Raw genomic sequence first — 20,661 nt, forward strand, 5'->3', positions numbered from 1 at the left:
TCGGTGAGGGCAGGGGTCAGTCCTTTCGTAAGCAGACCCAATGACCTACCTTTTCAGCTGCCAGAGCCTGCTCATCTGGCAGCACCTTTGGGGGGAAGGTTGGCACTTTTCAAAGAAAATTGGAGTTTAATTACCCAGGACAGATGGGTATTGGATATCATACACCACGGCTACAGGTTTTATTTCCATACCTTGCCTCCTTTCAAAGGCATGCCAGACGTTCCTCCTCAACAAAGAATAGAGGCTCACAAGCAGGTTTCTCTGTTGCTCCGACTAGGGGCCATACAGCCGGTCCCTCTGCCAGAAGTGGGCCTAGGATTTTATTCTCGCCTGTTCCTAGTACCAAAGAAGGGGAACACGTGGAGACCAATTTTGGATTTATCTATCCTCAACACTTATCTGGACATTCCCAAGTTCAAAATGTTGACGTTGCAGCAGCTTTTACCTCTGCTGGGCAAAGATCATTGGATGGTAACTTTGGATCTCAAGGAGGCTTACCTTCATGTTCCTATCAGACTAAGTTGCAGAAAGTATCTGCATTTTCGAGCTGGGACTTCTCACTATCAGTTCTCTGCATTGCCCTTTGGCTTATCTACTGCCCAGAGTGTTCACGAAAGTTCTGGCTCCAGTGATAGCTTTCTTCAGACTAAAAGGAATACAGATCTATCCTTATTTGGACGACTGCCTAATTCTGGCTCAAGGAAGAGAAGAGCTTCTTCATCATTTGGAATATGTGATAGCAGTGCTAAGATGCCTAGGGTATTCTGTGAACGAAATAAAGTCCAGTCTAGTACCCTCTCAAGACATGTGCTTTCTGGGTGTGAGACTGAATACAGCATCCCAGATGGCCTTTTAACCCCGGACAAACAAAAGAGTCTATCCCTTTACTTCCATCAACTATCTCATCAGTCCGGGCTGACTGCAAGGACAGTCCTTCAAGCCTTAGGGTTCATGGCATCTTGTATTCTGGTACTTCCCAATGCCAAACTGCATATGAGGAAGCTACAATGGTATCTCAAAAATGTATGGACACAGCACTGCCAGGATCTGGACACTGTCATTCAAATAATACCTTGCATTCAAAAGTAATTTTTGTGGTGGGCTCAGGAATGTCACCTAAACAAGGGACTCTCTGTGACCCGGCCAGAGGCGAGTCAGATTTTAACGACAGATGCCTCAGACAAAGCTTGGGGAGCTCATCTAAATGGAAAGTGGATACAAAACAAGTGGCCTGTCAGACTACAACATCTACATATCAACATGAAGGAGATGTTAGCAGTCCAGTTTGCATTAATTGCTTTCCAGGAATTACTTCTTCCAGGGCAGGTGTTGATTCTAACAGACAACACAACTGTCATGTGGTACATCAACAAGCAAGGGGGAACACATTCTTATCCTCTATGCAGGCAAGCAATGATTTTGTGGGAGACTGCTCTCAGTTTACAGCTCAATCTTCAGGCAAGGTTTCTGCCAGGAGCACAGAACTCCTTAGCAGATGTGTTGAGCAGATGAATTATGGATCCCCACGAGTGGAAATTGGATCCTCATGTATTTCAGAAATTGACAGTGTCATGGGGAACTCCAGACATAGATCTGTTCGCTTCTCACTAAACCATCAGCTGCCAAGGTTTTGCACAAAAAGGTTTCATCCCACAGCTTGGAGAGTGGATGCTCTTTCTTTCAATTGGAGCAATCTTCATGTGTATGCCTTTCCACCTCTGCCTCTCCTCCTAAAGGTACTTCTAAAGGTCAGACAGGACAAGCCGAGGATGATTTTAATAGCTCCGGATTGGCCTCGACAACACTGGTACCCATTACTGAGAAGTCTGGTACGGAAGCCTCCATGGCCTTTGCCTTGATTCCACACCTGTTGTCGAGGAGGACAGCCATTTGCTAAATGTCAAGCTTCACTCTCTGCACCTAACAGCCTGGCATATTCTGTTTTGAACCATAGTGGGCCTCCACTTCCTCAGCAAGTTTTAAATGTTATTTTGGAAGCTAGGAGGCCTAGTACAAGGAAAGTGTACGCAGACAAATGGAAGAGATTTTTGTTTTGGAGTGCAGCAAAAGATTTTGATGTTTCTGAGCCTAATTTGTGTGTGGCTCTTCAATATCTTACTGAGTTGCTAGACAAAGGTTTGTCTTTCTCTTCTATTAAAGTTCATGCTGCAGCAATTTCAGCTCACTATGATTGCAACCCACCATTGTTTTCTCATCCTTTGTTCAAGCAATTTCTTAGAGGGGCAAAGAATATAAGGCCCCCACGAAGAGCTCCTACTCCTGCTTGGGATCTCAATTTTGTGTTGGAGAAACTCACTCTACAACCTTTTGAGCCTGCAGCTACTGCTGAGTTGACATATTTATCGTGGAAGACTGCTTTTTTGTTGGCCATTACCTCTGCAAGAAGGGTTTCTGAATTACAGGCCCTTATGGCGGTTGAGCCTTTCTTGATTTTCCATAAGGATAGGGTATCATTACGTACTAATCCTTCCTTTATGCCTAAGGTGGTTTCTAGTGTGGCTTTAAACCAAACTATTCATTTGCCTACTTTTATGCAAATCCCCAAAATAAAGGGGAAAAGATTTTGCACACTTTAGATGTCCACAGGCAGTTGCGTTATTATTTGGACAGAACTAAAGGTTTCAGGCAGTCTCAGCAGTTGTTTGTTTCTTTTGCTTTGAGTTCTCAGGGCAAGCCTGTATCAAAACAAACTATTTCTAAGTGGATTGGGTTTTGCATTGCTTTCTGTTATTCCCATCATGGCAAGGAGATTCCAGCTGGGATTAGGCCTCATTCCACTAGGGCTACTGCCACTTCAACAGCTTTTTTGAGGGGAGTGGCAACCAAGGATATTTTGGAGGCAGCTACTTGGAGTTCTGTGCATACTTTCTCTAAGCATTATCACCTGCCACTTTACTCTAAGTCCAGGGCTGGTTTTGCCACTGCTGTTTTGCAGGGCATTTTGGCAGCTCCTGCTTCCTTGTAGTTAGCCATCCTCCCTTACCTCTGCTTTGGGATTCTACCCAATTGTTAGGACTGCAGCAATGTGAGATGAAGAACATAGTACAGTTTTGTACCTACCATATATGTAGATGTTCGAAGATCCACATTGCTGCAGTCCAATTTACCCTCCTTCCCCTCTGTTGTTAGAGGTGGTTGTGTGGGTTGGGTTGTACATTTTGTGTATATTGCATATATTGTACATATAGTTAGTGCACGGGTGGTTGGTTGTTTGCTGTCTTTTGGTTTTGACCTTTCTTTTTAGGGTCTTCTGACATCTGGGGCAAGAAAAGACTGAGGATATGACGCCGTTCATGCGCATTTGTACCCTGACGTACTGACGTCAGTCAAATGCGCCCTGACCGACGTCAGCCTTATACTTTGATATTCGGGCCGACCGAGGACAGCGGACTACCCAATTGTTAGGACTGCAGCAATGTGGATCTTCGAACATCTACATTTATGGTAGGTACAAAACTGTACTTTTTTATCACTGTGACACAGTGCAAGCTCATGGTGGTGTACCTTGAAGACTTACTTCCTACTTTGTTGTACCACTTTGGGACACCTTTGGCAATTGGGGTCGATTGATTTTGTTATAGACTTTGTGAATAGGGAGTGAAATGAGAACTTTTGTGGCAGACAAAACATTGCGAAGAATGCAGTTTACTTTTTGAACATGCTCTTAAATTTTACTCATGAAATTTGTGATCACATATGTATTCCTATGTCTACAGCTATATTTGTTTTGCTTCTCAGGAGATGTAGGCTACTGTGAATGCAAAAAAGAAATATAATGAAAGAAAAAGGGTTTTAAACTGGTACCGTGTACAGAAAATATAATTTGTGTGGATTTGGAGAAACAAAACCATGCACTTGCTTGTATGTATCAGGGATGTCTTATTGTATAATACCAGTACAACTATGCAGTAGATTGTCATGCTGGGCACATATTGCAGAGTTATTGTCTGTAGAACCGTTTAGTAGAAAGTAGCACCTGCAGTGGTTGCCGTTTTGTTGTCCTTGGAATGTGGTAAAACATTGCGTTAGGAAAAGGCAAATGTGGCATTAACCATACTATAGCGTACACAGTTAAGGACATGATTGGTCAGTGGGAATCGTCTTGTCAGCCTGCGTCTTATTTTCTCTCTTTCCACTTGTATGTTGTTTGAATGTAAACAAATCACTTAACCAGACGGAAGCCCATCTCATCTGGAAAGAGCTCATGAGCCCATTGATTTAAATTAAAAATTAAATTAATGTAAACCTCCATTGTTAGGCAAGTAAAGCTGTACATTGATTAAAACACTTTCCCATTATGCCTGCTGCTGAAATATGTTGGTAGTAGAGTTTCAGTGGAGGGTGGTCGTGGTGTAGAATAAATGGGAGTAAAGATGTGGCAGACCATCTGTTGTAACTAATGTTCCACTGCCAGCTCTAATGTGGTAACAGACCTTAAACTGGGTCATCCGTTTGTGGAGTGCGAGTACATAAGGACAAGCCACACAGATGTACTGCATTGCCTAAGAATGTGAATTGGCAGCCTGATGTTTTGACATGTCAGAATTGGAGTGTTTCTTTTTAAAACGGTATAATTTCCTTTGTGTATGGCTGCATGACAGTGGAACTAACTTGGAGGTCAGAGTTACTCAGTTGGAAATGAGGGTTGTTCCAGGATGAACCTTTCTTGTTATTCAAATCCAGTCTCTTAAACTGTCTTCGTCTACAAAATAATCATTATCTGTGCAAGTCTGATGACTATTTTTCCCTAGTATATTGTTTGGTAAACACATATATTAATGTACAAGTTAATTCTGGCTTAAATTGCTTTCAGTTTATCCAGGTAATGTTGCATATCTGAGACATCTTGGAACCTGTTGATTAAAAAGATTAAACTCTGCATGCATAAAAAAAAATAACGGCCGTTATGTGCTGGGAGTTTAAACGTGATCCTGCAGCTATAACATGACCCTGTATTAAGAATGTGGCCTACAGTAGACATCTGTGAACCATTGTGAGAAATAAAATGTTACCTTTTCTGTTATATTTCATGAATGTTTATTAAATGTAAGAGATGTGTATGGTGACACACATGAACAGGGTGAAACGGTTCTTTGTGATCTCCCTGCCAGTTTTTTTTTTTTTTTTTTTTTTTGTTAAAGCTGCAAGTCTGGTGATGCATTTTAATGTCATCTAGGGACAAGGAGGTCATAACATCCCTGTTCTGACAAGTCAGCACGCAATGCCCTTTCCAGCAGGGACACAGGTGGAATCCCAGGAGTGTATTTTCTGTTCCCCATCCAGTTATCCAGGTTGCTCTTAAAAGGGGATAATGAGGTACTCTGGTTGACGTGGAGAGGGACTCTATTCCACAGATGGGCGAGTCTCTGGGACACAAATCTGTCCCACCAACAAGTCCTGTTGATGTCACAGGCCAGGTTGAGGTTGCAGAGGTCACCTCTGAGGAGTCTGTATGAGACTGAGTAGAGGGACAGGGCTTTTAGCCCATCTGTTGTTTGAGGCCGTGGATTCTCCTGGTGAGGAACCCCTGTGGTCTCTTCAGCTGCTGTATGTGCTTTGTGATGTACATGCCGAAAGGGTCGTTGTACTCAATAATGGGTCATATAAGGGAAGAGTACTGGGATATTATGATGGGCATGAACTATGAAAACAAAAGAGTGCATCTTTCATGTTCACATGTGGTTCTTTTGTACTAAAAAATAAACTATTGCCACACCAATAAAACTGGAATACTCTTAGAAAGAACAATTAAAAACAAAAAAGAGGAGGTTGGGTATCGTGTATTCCAATACAAAGGCTTTAATGTAGAACAATTTAAAACACAAGTTATACTTTCAATAATGGATAGCTTCTTCAGGCAAAAGATATCAAATTAAAATCAAGCAGCTCCTTATTTAATTAGTGAAAAGTCACATGACCAAACATTTAAAAATCTTATTACAATAACTAAAATGTATTTATAAGTATATTTATTAAAAAGTTTGTTTCATTTAATCCTATTTCTAAGCTCCTTTAGTATCTGATTGTGAACAACTTATTCAAATCAGCATACGTCTGCGTTCTAAGTTTAGTTATCCAATAATTCTTCTATTCCATTTCATTCTTTAAATCTCCTCCTCGTAATCATTCTGGAATACCTTGTAAAATAAGAAACTTGAAATTGTGGCTGTCTCCTGTCTGTTTAATGTGTCTGCATAATGCATTGGTCTGCATTTGTCTACGAATGTCTGACATATGGTCACTTATGCGTTCCTTTAATTTTCGATTGGATTTTCCTGTATAGAATGCTTCACGTACTTGGCATGAAGCCATATATGTAATGTTTTTCGAATCACAAGTGCCATAAGTTTTTATTTAAAATGGTGCATGTTTGACCAGGTGTATGCCGACTGTCTCTGTATTAATATATTTACAAAAATTACATTTATAACATTTGTGTGTTCCTTGTTTTGTGCTCATATGATTTAATCTTTTTTTCTTGCTCTCTATAACATAAAATATTTTTGAGATTATTTCTCTTGTATATAAAACTTAAATGATCATGTCCCATTTGTTTAAAGTAAGGCAATTGTACTATAGGCCAATATTTCATAATTATTTTCTTAACTAATGGTGTATTTCTGTTATATGTTATTATGGGTCTACCTGAGATGGTCGACAAGCCATTTGATCGACACTCATTGGTCGACAGGCAGATTTTCCCCCCTCCCCAATGTTGTGCGACCCTGGAGTTGATATATATAGTTAGGGGGGTGTGGAGGGTGAAGCCCCCCACATAAAACTGCTTGTCGACCAAATGAACTGTCGACCAAATGAGTGTCGATCATATGGCCTGTCAACCATGTGATAGGGATCCGTTATTATACACGCATTCCTTTGTTTAAAAAATCTTATCACTCGTATTTAGTACATTATTATTATTATTAACTTTATTAATTTTTCTGAAAATGTTGTTTTTTGTATTTCCTTTCCTCCCTATTTTGACTTCTCTTTCTACTACTTGCACAGATTGTTGGCTATATCCTCTGGCTACAAAATCATTAATTAATTCATCCATTTGATCACTCATTGTTTCATCAGTTTTGCTACCAATATCATCTGATTCTTAACATTTTGAAAAATATGCGGAGGGTGCATGCTTGTTCTATGTAAGTCTTCTTTCTAACTTCTTTTTTATGTAATCTTGGCTCCATTTCCCCTCTGCAGTTCTTATGTAGTCTTTTATGTATATATATATATATATATATATATATATATATATATATATATATATATATATAAAAAATCCCTTTGTGTGTAATTGTGTAATGTGTGGAACTTTTTAGTCTTAGAAAGTCATTTGCCTTCAAATTCTAACAGAGCCTTGCCATACAATAAACAGATTGTCCACAAAACACCTATAAAAAATGACATTTTTTAATTAGGCTTACACTCTGATAGTAAATATTGGTTTTCCCATTGGTTCAGTACTGTATTAGCAGAGGTATTAGCTACGGGTGTTCCCATAGCTATACCCTTTGCTTGTTTATAGTAGTGTTCATGAAACAGAAAAACTTTATTTTGCAAGAGCGTAGAAATAGGATTAAATGAAATAAAAACCTTTAAAGAAATATATTTATAAATATGTTTTAGTTATTGTAATAAGATTTTTAAATGTTGGACACATGATTTTTTAAGTGTTGGTCATATGACTTTTCATTAATTATATAAAGAGCTGCTCTATTTTAATTTGGTATCTTTTGCCTGAAGAAGCTATCCATTAGCAAAAGTGCAACTTGTTTTAAATTTTCCTTCATTAAAGCCTTTGTATTTGGAATACGTGATATCGGACCTCCTCTTTTTTGTTCTTTTGTACTATAGCCAGCCGACTTCTGACTGAAAAGGTATTACATCAAGAAAGATATTTCTAAAGTACCATTTTAAGAGCGCCGTCATGTTTATGGTTTCAGAACTGGTCTGTTGTATCTGACAGTTTGAACGAGATCTTTCTAAGAGTAACATCAAAAGGTTATTTATTTACAGTCTCCTGATGTGACAGGGATTCATGTCAAACTATAGCATAAAAAGGAAGGTTTGACTAATATAGTGACTGTTACAGTGTGCCTTAGCTTCCATGTGTTTTATGTTGGCTGATGTGAAGTAAGGCGAGAACAGGCAATGTCATGTCATGTCTGCAGCAATCTGAGTTATGCCAGAGCTACCATCGATCCATTTCTTGCATAGATTGGTGTCTATGTTTCTTCAACTTTTGTCACAAAGGCAAAGCTGTGAAGGTTACTAAAGCTTTACTATGCTATGACGGGGAGGAGGAACACACCAGCTGTAACAGTACTATTCTAGTGATGAGAATTTGCAGTATTGTGTTGTCTCATTTTGTCTGAGTAGTAGGTGGCCAGAAAAAAACTCCTTAATAAAACCTGATTTCTGAGAGCAGTTGTGTTATCTGCGAAGATGACATGTTTGCTGAAATTAGACTTGACTTCCTCAGGGCCACCTGTCAGGAGAAGGATCTGAAGGTAGAATGTTGTGCTTAGTAGTACTTGACCTGCTCATTAATCCCCCTGAGGTGAACATAAAGGCATGTTTGAGATCTCCATTGTTCGTGTCCTAATCAAACAATGAATTTTGACTCCATATGTGAAGGTGGTTTCAGTGTTCAAATTATTTGTTGTTTGTCTAGATTGCTTCTGAGTTCTGCACAATAAGAGGGTATATCCTGCAATGGAAGAAAATCATGTTATTCTAATGCTGTAATTACTGCATGTCTGTGGGTAGTGTTGAGATTATTCACATATGGGTTTTTGGCTAAACATAGCATTAATGAACTCCTTTTGCTAATTCAAGAATGATTTTGTTTAATTCCCAAAATTAATAATGTGTTTTTTTATCCTTTATTGACTGGGTTGACAGGTACTGTGAGATCCTTTACATCCACCTGAACTGTTACCAATGCAGCACATGCGCTGTTGTTTTAACATCTCATCTGACACACTCAGGAGTGCAGCATCCCCACATATACTGCACTGCAGGATCAGCAGCCTATCTACCTGATTTTGGTATAGAACCCACGGCCTTCTACACAAAAGACCAGTGTGATACTTAGTGCCACTAACACAGCAGTGTGTAGAAAAAGTAAGGCTAATAGCTTTTATTACACACCATTATGAAGTAACACAAGTGTGAGTTGGTGAAAAGTATGTAGTAGCTTTCCTCGATGAGGATCTTTTCAGAAAATCAGTGTTTAAGTCACTATCAGCAGAAATCCACTTTGTCTTTGAGGGTAAAAGCAGAATAGGTAAATTACATTTGTTTGTGTTACCTACTGTTATGCAGTTGCTTCTTTAAAAAACAAAAAAACTCTTTTTTAATAAGCTTATAATAAAAAGTAAAGATGTGTTTCTGTTATTCTCTGCAGTGGAGTGCCCATTGGCTGCAGTATGCATTCACATCTGAGCTGAGCCTGATTAGTGTTGTACCATGGCTATCGCATTCAAATGGACAAGAAGATAAATTTGCTTGCTTACACACATTTATGTGATAGCCAAGTACACTGGCTAGTCCTTCATCCTTTTCAGTCGTGACTGTGGTGCAGAGCACAAAGAGTAAATCAAACAAACGTAGATTAATTACCAGTTTACAGTTAACACTTAAATAATTTTGCCACTTGAGTTTATATGGCATTGATGTGTTCAATTTTTAATTTTTGTATGTATAATATATATATATATATGTGTGTGTGTGTGTGTGTGTGTATACGGTTTACCTTTAAAACCGTGAATTGCAATGGTTCGAGTGCTCATATGAGAGACTCCAAACCACGAAAGTGACAATGTCGACAAACGTTTATGTTCGAAAAACATCAAATCGAACAGCAGATTTGCTGTTTTTCGAACATGAAGGTCGAAGAAAAAAAAAGTGTAAAGCAGGGGGGAAAGCCCCCCTGCACCCCCCCATGTGGGGGGCTGTGCCTCCCACAACCCCCTACTTTATTATTCTAACTCCGAGATCACACTACAGTGGGGAAAGGAACCATTTCCCGATCCTTACTATAATGCAATCCGCCCCTGAATGTCAAATGTGCAATGAACGAATCTCACTGTGCATTCGCTCATTGCACATTCGAACCTTTTTCCGTTTGGCGTTTGCAAATCTTACAGACTGCCTTTCGGACATGTTCTGTTCGCCCTTCTGCAATACACATATTGCAAAGCATCTTTTAAATGTGTTATTAGAACTTTACCTGGCTTAGTGTGCGTTGTGCTTTGTGCCAGTAAGTGTTTAAGTACCCCCAATTACTGCTTAGAGTAATGTACTTTTTGTTTCATCATTGAGCGTTGTATTATCAAAACAGTACCTGGCTTAGCAACATCTTGTGTCACAGTGGCCTGTGATTCATTACAACTCTACCTGGCCTAGAGAGTACCTCATCTTGTGTAGAGGTTGAGATGAATTAGAACAGAACCTGGTTTTATGAGCATGTCATAATGTGGCCATAACCATGATTATATTTGTTTATTTATTATTTATTTTACATTTGTTTACCGGGTGGTCCGACTGGATACATGTCCATTTTCAGCGGAGGCCCGGGGAGAAAAGCTCCACAAAGACAAACTTACATAGATTACACAGAAGTTAGCAAACTATTATATGTGATAATATACAATGGGTTAGTAGTGATTCCCTAGTAGGGACTCACAATATATGGATTGGTACCTGGCTTATTTGCTTGACTTTTTGCTGCATTGGCACTGGTTTGTTAGACTGTTACCTGACTGTTAAGGAACTTGTCATAGTTTAGCAATAACAGTCATATATCAGATTACTGCCTTGCTTTACTCTACATGTCATCATGTCATAGTAACTTGTAATAGACTAGTACCTGGCTTAGTAAACATCTCGTACATTAGTAGTCAAGTGTATGAGTAGTACCTGTCTTGGTAAGAGTGTGGTTATGTAGTAGTAACTGTATTTATCACATTTAGAGTCCAGAAAGGAGAAATACGAGTGCCACATAAAACTTCAACAGATAAAACAGTGATGTGAAAGTAGACAGAACTACTTTTTTTGTCATTGTAGATGTAAATATATTGATGATGTCTATTAGAATGAAAAACTGTTCATCTTTACATAACTTTTATTTTTGTATTTATTTATCATGTAATCGTTTCAAGTTTGTTATTATAGTGGCTGTCTGAGTAAACATTTTATTATCTGGTAGCAACAACATTAAATTAGAATTTTACCTGACTTAGTAAGTGGTAATTACCATGTTATGCTACAGTCAACACTTAGCTCAATGGGCATCTTATTTTGTGTCAGTAAGTGTGTTAGTATTAAATGAATACCTGGCTTTCTGAGCATTTCTTTATATTTTACCTACTGTGAACATATCATATGTAGTAACAAGCAATGGATATTAGTATATTATATTAGAATAGTACCTTGTTTAGTGAGCATCTTATTGCGTGGTAGTAATTGTAACACCTGGATTAATAAACATGTCTTTATGCAGCAGTACTCATAGCATGCAAGTGTTTTGTTTGGCTTTGTGAGCCTCTCTCTTCCCATGGCAGCCACTGTAGTACCTTGCATTAGTGAGCATGTTATTGTGACAGCCAACATTGAAATGTGAGAATAGTATCTGGATTTGAGAGCCTGTTATGTTGCAGTAACCATACTATATTAGAATAGCACCTTGTACGATGAATATGATTTTATATTAGTAGCTGTAGTATCTGGCTCAGTGTTGCTTAGCAGTAGAATGTAATGTTTGTGGCATAGTAAGAATGTCATTGTGATGGGGACCATTGAGATAGATGATAAAATAGAATCTGGATTACTGAGAATGTTAAGTAGCATGAACCATAGTATATTAGAATAGTACCTTGTATAGTGAGAATCTTTTTGTTGGTCAGTAGCTGTATCACCTAGCTTAGTGAATATGTCATTATTTAATAGTAACTGTAGTATGTAGAGTATACCTGACCTATTGAACATGTTGTTGTGTGGTAGCCATCATGGTATGCAAGACTAGTATCCGAGTTATGTAGCAGTAACTGTAGTGTGTTAAGAAATTCACTATGTCAAGTAATATTTTATTAGGTCGCACTAACTGCAGCATGTTGAGTAGTGTCAGGCTTGGTGGACATGTCATTATGGGGCAGTAACCTTGGTATGTCAATGCATAAGTGGCAATATAATTTGTGGCAGAAGGTTTATTACATGGAAATATTATCTGGTTCCTTGAGTGCTTCAAATTGTGTCAGTAACCAAAGCAGTAAGCTTGATAGTTACACTAGTATCTGTCCTAGCTTAGTGACCATTTCATTTATGCAGGCCCCACGAGGGGTGGGGTGTGTGTGAAAACGCTAGGTATGTTTAGTATCGTGATGTGGTCTTGGTGGCAGCTAGTAGCGATGAACCAAGCTGTCTTTGATTCTGTCCTTAGAACCAGTGTTTTTAATGCCAGAGTGGTAAATTATGCCCCATTGCCATTCCCAATGCATCAGTGCCGGCACTTATAGGGAAAATTACCACCAGTTAGGTAAGTACCAATAGTGTGATATTTGCTGGAATTATTGTTTCACTTCATGGTGATCTCAGATTACTGGTTTAGAAGTCAGCTACACCACGTATTTTATTAGTGAGAAGATTGAATATCTTCAGACATGTCTGTTCATGTAACCCAGATCAGCTGTAGTTTCAAACTTTTGTGCAGTGTATACATCCAGATACATGAAAAATATACAAATAAACTTATCATGTAAGCATGGTGTGTAGCTGCATTAGTACTTGTCAGGATACAAATTAGCAGGGGACTTGGTTACAGGTTGTGTGGTATGGAGAAAATCCACTAGTAGATCACTTCTTATGCCATGAAACATTTATGAATTTATTTTATTTTTAAGATTGACTTTCTTAATCTGTATTGTAAAGCCAAGGACTGAATTTTCCACATAAATGTGTACTTCATATTTGTGTGTATGTGTTTTCACATAAATGCTTGAATGTACATTTAGTTAAATGTGCAGTTATGTTATATTTTGTTTTACTGCATCTGTTTAAATTTGATGTTGCACTGTTTTTGGAGATGTGTTGTAATTGCACCTTTTTTCTGAATTCTGACATAATTGTCTTGTATTCTTGTATTTTTCTTATCTTAGATTACTTTGATAGCTATGTTTGCTTTTTGACTTTGTGTGGGTGTGTAGGTGTGTGTGTGTAGGGAGGGATTTTGCATGTTGAATGACAAGTGCAATATGAAATGTAAGCTGCAGTGAGGGTGGGGGTTCGCCCTGAATGTGGTATTAAAGGACACTTGTCACTTAAAGTCGTGTTTTGCGTAATGCCTCTTACACGCTATACATTAAGAAATGCTTTGTCAAAGGTCATGGTATTGGAATGTCTGCACATGATTTGCTTTTGCAGTGTTCTTTGAAGGACTCGCTTTAAGTAATGCCTTTCATCAACTTCCGTAAAAAAAAAGCAAGGTTAGTAGAAAGTTAGGATGCACAGTTTGTTGGTCATTAATTTTTCCCTTTTTCCTTCTGCTTCCTCACTCAGGACTGAATCAGTGGCAGAGAAGATGCTGACAAATTGGTTTACCTTCCTCCTCTACAAATTCTTGAAGGTAAGTGAAAGTCACCCAGCTCTTTGGGCTATATATCACATAGTTGTCTTTAGAGAATTCTTCTCTGTAGCTGACATTAAGGAAGGGTAATGGGTCTTAAACTAAGAAAACGATGAACCTGTACATTTTATGTAGGCTGTTTTTCAGTACTGGTGTGGCCAAGAGTTACAGGGAACCAAGTGATCTGCCTACCTTTCCTTTCCTTTCAGTGTCCTGAATTAAATGTTTCCTTCAGGCACTAACTGTACACTTGCCCTACTTGTATGCAATAAAGGAAAAACAGCTGGTGCTAAGAGTCCGCATCCATGTGGGATTAGATTTAGGGTTTGGTGACACATATAGGTTATTTAGCTGACTTTGATATCGGGTATTACTAGAAGAACTTGTCTCAGTACCTTGCTTTATTTTCAAAGTTTCATTATCATTTCTTTACTTTGCACTTCATGCTGTTAAAATGGTTTAACAGAGAGGACACTCTCCAGACAAAAAGTATAGACAGGAGAAAATGTAGTCACTTACTTTGGACTGTGCTGCCATTTTCATGGTTAAGCATACAAGTGATAGAAGTGTTAAAATTGGAAATATGTTATATCAGGTGCTCACTGTGTCATGTGTGGACTTCCTTGTCTAGTATTCCAACGTTCATCAAAATTATTTTTCCTTTTGCAGTTATGTCTAATTAATCAACAATTTTTTGTGCTGTAACACAAAGGGATATATGAACTTTTTCAGTGGTTCTGGGTTTGATTCCATCATTTTCTATTTCTGTGTAAATGAGAAAGTTATTTAACTAAACCATTGCTTTCAAGCAACCCCCGAAAAAGAGTCATTTGTCTTGATGCATAATGATAACTAGTTAACAGATAAAATAACAGGTAATCCTGAAACCTTGTACCTCCTTCCAAAATGTGTGTTCATGTGTTTCCTAGCAAGCACATATTCTTATGGTTTGGCTCCGAAGAAGGAATAGCAAATATTCAAAAGATGATGCTGCTTTGGGAATGTTAGCTTGGCTTTCCCAGTAGATAACTGGTCTGTGGAAGAGACACATGGGTAGAATAGGCCAGGAAAGTTGGCAGTAAAAACACATTGTGGGTTTACCTGCTATGTGTGTGTCTGTGTGCATGTGTGTGTAATACAGTGATGGGGCTTGAGGAAAAGAAAGTGGATATTTCTTAATTGAAGATTAAAGTGGATTCTATTAGACAGGTGTCCTGTTCTTCGGTAAGATTCCTTCTGACCTGTTACCATAATTCAGTAAATGTTATAGGTGTAAACATATTGCATGAAACAAAATGCTGTTTAGAACAGGAATATTGGGTGGCTGCAGAACAAAACCTATTTGAAAATACAAGTCAGAGTAAATGAGTCTGAACTGTTGTTGGTCTCACTCAGTGAAGTTAATCCTAAAGTAAGCTGATAAACTGCCTAATCGAGTCCCCAGTTACCTTTCATCACTTATGCAGATTACAGATGTTTTCACATATCTGTAGCTCCAGTGCTTTGTTGCAGTTTTTATGTATTCTTTAGTTTGCTATGCACTGTGTGGGGTATAGCTTGATGTCGACCACATTTTTTCTTATTTTTTTTCAAATGTTAAACAGGTTAAATGGCATGATGGTGACAAAGGTTACAGTGCCATATTCAGGTAGCTTGCAGACAGACTTTCGTTTTGGTTTTCAGGGATTGAGGTTCGAGCAGAAAATGATTACGAGAGGGCTACATGATTGTATGTCTGAACATCTTTTTGAGTAGCTGTTCTGAGAAATTGTGTGTGTGTGTGTGTGTGTGTGTGTGTGTGTGTGTGTGTGTGTGTGTGTGAGAGCGCGTGTGCGTCCATGTTGGGGAGGATGGGAACAAGTATGAGGAAAAAAAAGTGCTGCTGCATTATGGCATTGGGGTTGGGGGAGGCATTAATCTTCCATAGGATGTAGTTGTGAAGTAGAAAACGTCCAATGTTTTGTAGGGAGCATGTTATGCATTGATGGCCTCCTTTTTCTGAGAGGAGAAATGTTTGTCCAGACATTTCTGAAGCCACAATGACTACAAAACCTGAAGTGTACTTTCAGGGCAGATATCTGCACTTTACTTCCCCTACAGTTTGAGTTACTTTCCTTGGTAATGGTAATATTGAGAGGCTGCAGGAAGGACTTTTTTTTTTGGGGGGGGGTCTGATTACTAGCAGGTGAGGTGACTGCTTGCATATCTAAATAGAATCCAGGCTACACTGGGGAAGGTAGAAGTAAGACGTGTTTAACACGTGTAATTCTTTCTGTATGTTTTAAGTACTGTTTTTTGCTTCCTTTGGCTGCTCCTGTACTACATTGTCACTTTTATTGGGTTTATTGCATTTTCTAGTGACATTTGGAGCTTGTTATTGGGATTTTAAGTGCTATTTTTCACTCTCTCTAAGTAGCTTCCATAAAACTGAAGACTGTTGATTGACATTACTTTTGCTAGTGGTGGTTGACTTTATGACCCTCCTTCCTTTTTGACTTGAGCCATCACTTCCTTACCCCTTCTTGTGGGTGTGAGCCTTGTGGGGCTGCTGCTCCATTAGGCAGGAGCCACATTACTTCACATTTTAGAGGAATATTTTCTTTTCTTCCCTAGCCCAAGATTTGGGAAATGAGAAGAAAACGAGCAGAAATAGGGCACCACAGAAGTGAAGGGCAGAGCATGCGTTTTTTTCTGTATGTTTACCCTGAGCAGCCAAGTGCTCCAGATTATGTGGAACACTCCGCATTCAGCCATAAGTGAACCCACTGTTCCGCTGCTCGCATTGAACAGCTTTGGCTGCACTGCTTTTGATTTGTTTGTATACCACAGTTAAAACAAACTAATCAAATAGCTACTCCATGGTTCTGCATTGAACAGTGTTGGCTGTGCTGCACAGTTTTTGATTGGCTCATATTCTGCAATTACAGCGAGTCTCCATTACAATATACAAACTGATCAAATAACTGTTCCTGAGGACAGGAGCCATTGAGAGCTCCCAAATATGTGACCATTCTTGTAGGAACAGTAGGCATGTCAGAGGACAAAAAAAAACATGGATATTCCTTGTGGCGCAGTCTGGTGAAATACCAAATGAGTGAAACAGAAGTTATAAGAAGTTTGGTGGAGTCCCTCACAAAAAGGCAGATGGGGATATTGAGTAACCACTCTGGCTCTTCCTTCAACAGATTTAAGATAAGCCCCCCAGAAAAAAATTAAACAGTTGATGAGGCTTCTAGAACATTTTGATGCTTAATAATGTTCCCTGTTCTGAGTCTGTGTCAGATGCTCCTGATTTCAGTAAGGATTGTATGGTACTGACATGTTACAAGTGCTTTAGTGGGAAACTGATCATGCAAGAAGTGAAATACACAAATAAAGAGGGCTGCCTAGTCATAATATGAAATTTGGTGGTTGTATAGGCTAATTTGTTGTGGAGAAAATGTTTTTTTTTTGTGTTTTTTTTTCACACTTTTCCATCACTGTCTAACAATCAGCAGCCCCCTTCCAGCCATTTATTTCCTTCAAATGGGAGAGAGGCAAGTGGGAGAAGCAATCAGTGAAGCAGCCACGAGAGATGGCATGTCCTTTTTTATTGTTAGCTCTAATGTCCCAGTCACACTTGATTCAGTGAGATGGTGGGGGATGTGCAATGGGATGACTGCAGCAGATGTCCCTTCAGTTGCGCAAAGGGCATTACCTTCAAGGTGCCCTGCCTTTACCACTGAAGCATAGCAGGTGATTTCACATTCTCTGGAATAGACTGTCCATCTGTGTGAAACAATGTCCCTGTTCTGTCATTACCTTATTATTTCATTCCTCTATGATTTGCCAGAAAACTACATATTTTATGAAGAACCGACCAAAAATATGAGGCAAAAACTTGGGCATTCTGCAAAATTCTGGGCAGTTGAGAGGTGTGATAAGGGTGAATATGTGTGTGTGAGAGTGTCATAGCTCTCAGTCTCTTAGCACAAGAAATCTCGATATAGCCTTAATTAATAGGAGGACAAAGGCCCAAAAAAAGAACCAGTTTTAAATATTGCTCTTCTAAATTGAGAAAGGTGCTAGAATAACAGGCTGGCTTTGTGTTACCATACAAGTTCTGAAGGATATGATGTCTGAAACTCAAATTTCTGTCATTACCTTATTTCATCCCTCTGTGATTTGCCAGAAAACTACATATTTTGAGGAAAAGACCAAAAACATGAGGCAAAAATTTGGGCATTCTACAAAATTTGGGCAGTTGAGTGGTATGACGAGGGTTAATGTGTGTGTGTATTTGTGTGTGTTCACGTGTGTATTTTGGTTGAATGGCCATGGTCAAAGAATACTTTTCGCATTTTGAAAATAGGGTGTTCCACATTTTCACTGTTTGTCACACATTGCTATAATCTGTGTTCCACATTGGTGCCTTCTTAGCAGGTTGAGACCTTTGTTTACATGCTGTCTGTTGCTGTTCAACAAGGTGTATACAAATTATATATCCCTCGCACACATTTCATACATTCTCACAGGTTCATAAGAGGTTACTAAGCTAATGGCTTGAGAGCCCTTACAAGCCTAGCCATATTTATTCCGAGTTACCTCAGTTGTCGGTGGTTAGATGAGTGAAGTTCACAGAGGTAAGCATCAATGGTAGTTAATAATGACTTTGTTTGTCCAGGAGGAACATGGGCACCACCGCAGGAGTGAATTTGCAGTCACCCTTCCATTGATCTAGTTTGAGTTAGAAGAGGGTCAGAGAGGTTGTCTGTTTCACGTGAATTGGAAGCTTGCATCAGAGAAGTGTCTGTCTCTGAGAGATATACCGCTCTCTATAGCATGATCTGTTTGTGTCAGAGCCCAGGTTAAGATCTCAGGAGCAAGTGTCCCTCTTGCAGTTTGATTTACGAATGTGTAGCATTTCCATCAGGGCTGGGTCAGAGAGAGTACCCTGTAAGCCAGGCACTGGTCACTCCTTAGCAACCTGTAGGAAACAGAATACAGTCTTTCTGCCTAAGACTTGTTTTGTGTACCCAATAATTTCATAGTGAGAAACATCTGTGGTCTCTCCAGTTGTTGCAGGTCTGGTGAGGTACATACAAAAGAGAGCATTGTACTCATTTATTGGTTTGATGAGGGCAGAGTATAATGCACTTGTAACATCCTTAGATCTAGATGTGATGCCTTTACTTATAAGATGTGCCACATAGAATGATTTCCTTACTACTGTGGATACATAGTGGTAAACGTTCAGGTTGCTATCGACCTGAGTACCCAGATCATGTACTACTGGGTCTACATTGTTGGGAGTGCTGTCTATAATGTAATTAGCAGGGATGACAAAAACACTGAATGCACTCAAAAAGTACCAATAATCCCAAGAACGGAGTGCAGAAAAGCCGAAGAAAAACTGCAAATAACTTCCGTAACTCCTTTTAAGACGTATTTAATGGAATGACAGGGATGTTAGCTTCCCCAAAGGGAATAATAATACATTTTTTGCATTTAACTTTAATCCGTGGCTTTGGCACCAATCATTTGTCTGAATCGACCCTGTCTACAGTATAGTAACATCGTTACGGGACTCAGTGATTGCTCCCAATTTGTAGTTGTCAGAGAACTTGGTCAGACACTGGCCATCCAAGCTTGTCTGGACTTTTGAGAAATAAATTCCAAACAGTAAGGGGCCCAGCACAGAACCTGTGGTATGCCACTGGTGTCTGGTCTTTTGCTAGAGGTGAAGTCACCCACTTTGACAGTATGTGTCCTGTTGGTGAGTCAGCTGGCTACTCATCTGGTAATACAGGGATTAATTCCCAGTTGGGAGAGTTTTAATATAATACCCGAGTAAGGATGGTGTCAAATGCCGTGGCTAAGTCAAAATAGTGGTATGCACGGTCTTTCCCTTGTCCATTGCCTTGGTGACCTTCTCCAAGAAGTCAGCCATGTTTAGCAGGCATGATCTACCTTTAACGAATCCGGTCTGGGTTGGGTCCAGAGTCTGGAGATTGCCTATGTCCTTGTTAATAAGGTCCATAATGATTCTTTCCATGGCCTTGCAGATGAGGCTAGTCGAGCTTATGAGCATATAATTCTCAGGTTTGGCTGATGGCCTCCCTTTAAGCGGAGGGATTACTGTTGCTTTCCTCCATTCCACCAGATCGTAGCCCGTTCACAGGCTGTGGTTAAACAGGGATCCAAGTAGGTCTGGTAGGTCATATTTTAAATCATTTAAAGGCAACCTTGGATGTTGTCCGGCCCCATTGCTTCCATGTTTTTGGCTTTGGAGAGCATCAAGATGACCTGCTTTCTTGAGATAATAGGCCAAGAAATGGTGGCAGGTATACTTTGGGGATGACAGGAGATGATATGGGGGTTAATCTGTCAGCTAGCAGGTTGCCTATTACCTTCTGTTGAGTATGGGTGGTGCCATGCACAACGAGTTCAGTGCATAGCTGGGTATTCCCTTTTAGATTTTGGATGTAGTTAAAGAATTCCTCATGATTATCCTTGGCTATGGAGGCTATTTTTGATTCAAAATTAGCTTTGGAAACTTGACAAGATCTCTGATGTTTTTGTTTAAGCTAAAGAGGGATTTCTTCCTCAGCTGAGCCAGTTCCCGCTTGTTCTTGGACATTAGTTTCTTTTTCTTGTTGTATAGCCTGTTTGTACTAGGGGTTCATTGGAGTGTCTTATTTTCTTGGCAAGACCTGGTTTTAATCTGGTCAGGTACAGCCGACTCTATACAACTGCTTAAGTGGTTATACAGGGCATTAGTGTACACCTCTGTATAGGAGTCTGTGTTGTCTGCATTTGAGGAGGCTTTGAAACTTCTTATACCATCACTTAGTAAGAGGTAAATTTGTCTTTGAAAAATTCTTAAGCATTTTTGAGCTTGGTGGGGTATCTGGTCTTATAATTACATCAAATGAGACTGATTTATGGTCTGATCATGCCAAGGAGGACATCACATGGGGGGAGGTGCAATGCTTTCCCATGTTAGTGAGTACTATCTACAGGATATTTCA

The 20,661-nt window shown here is 39.3% G+C and overlaps 1 protein-coding gene across 1 annotated transcript in view; it reads left to right on the forward strand.

Moving 5' to 3' along the window:
- Positions 1-20,661, forward strand: part of LOC122807260 (plexin-A1-like) — a 2,134,283-nt gene that overhangs the window by 2,001,053 nt on the left and 112,569 nt on the right. The window contains exon 23 of the mRNA XM_044078363.1: positions 13,585-13,651. Within this exon, the coding sequence (XP_043934298.1) occupies positions 13,585-13,651 (67 nt within the window). The remainder of the gene's footprint in view (positions 1-13,584; positions 13,652-20,661) is intronic.

The sequence above is a fragment of the Protopterus annectens genome, chromosome 7.part0, assembly GCF_019279795.1.
Source record: "Protopterus annectens isolate FY-2018-M chromosome 7.part0, PAN1.0, whole genome shotgun sequence".
Classification (NCBI taxonomy): Eukaryota; Metazoa; Chordata; order Ceratodontiformes; family Protopteridae; genus Protopterus; species Protopterus annectens.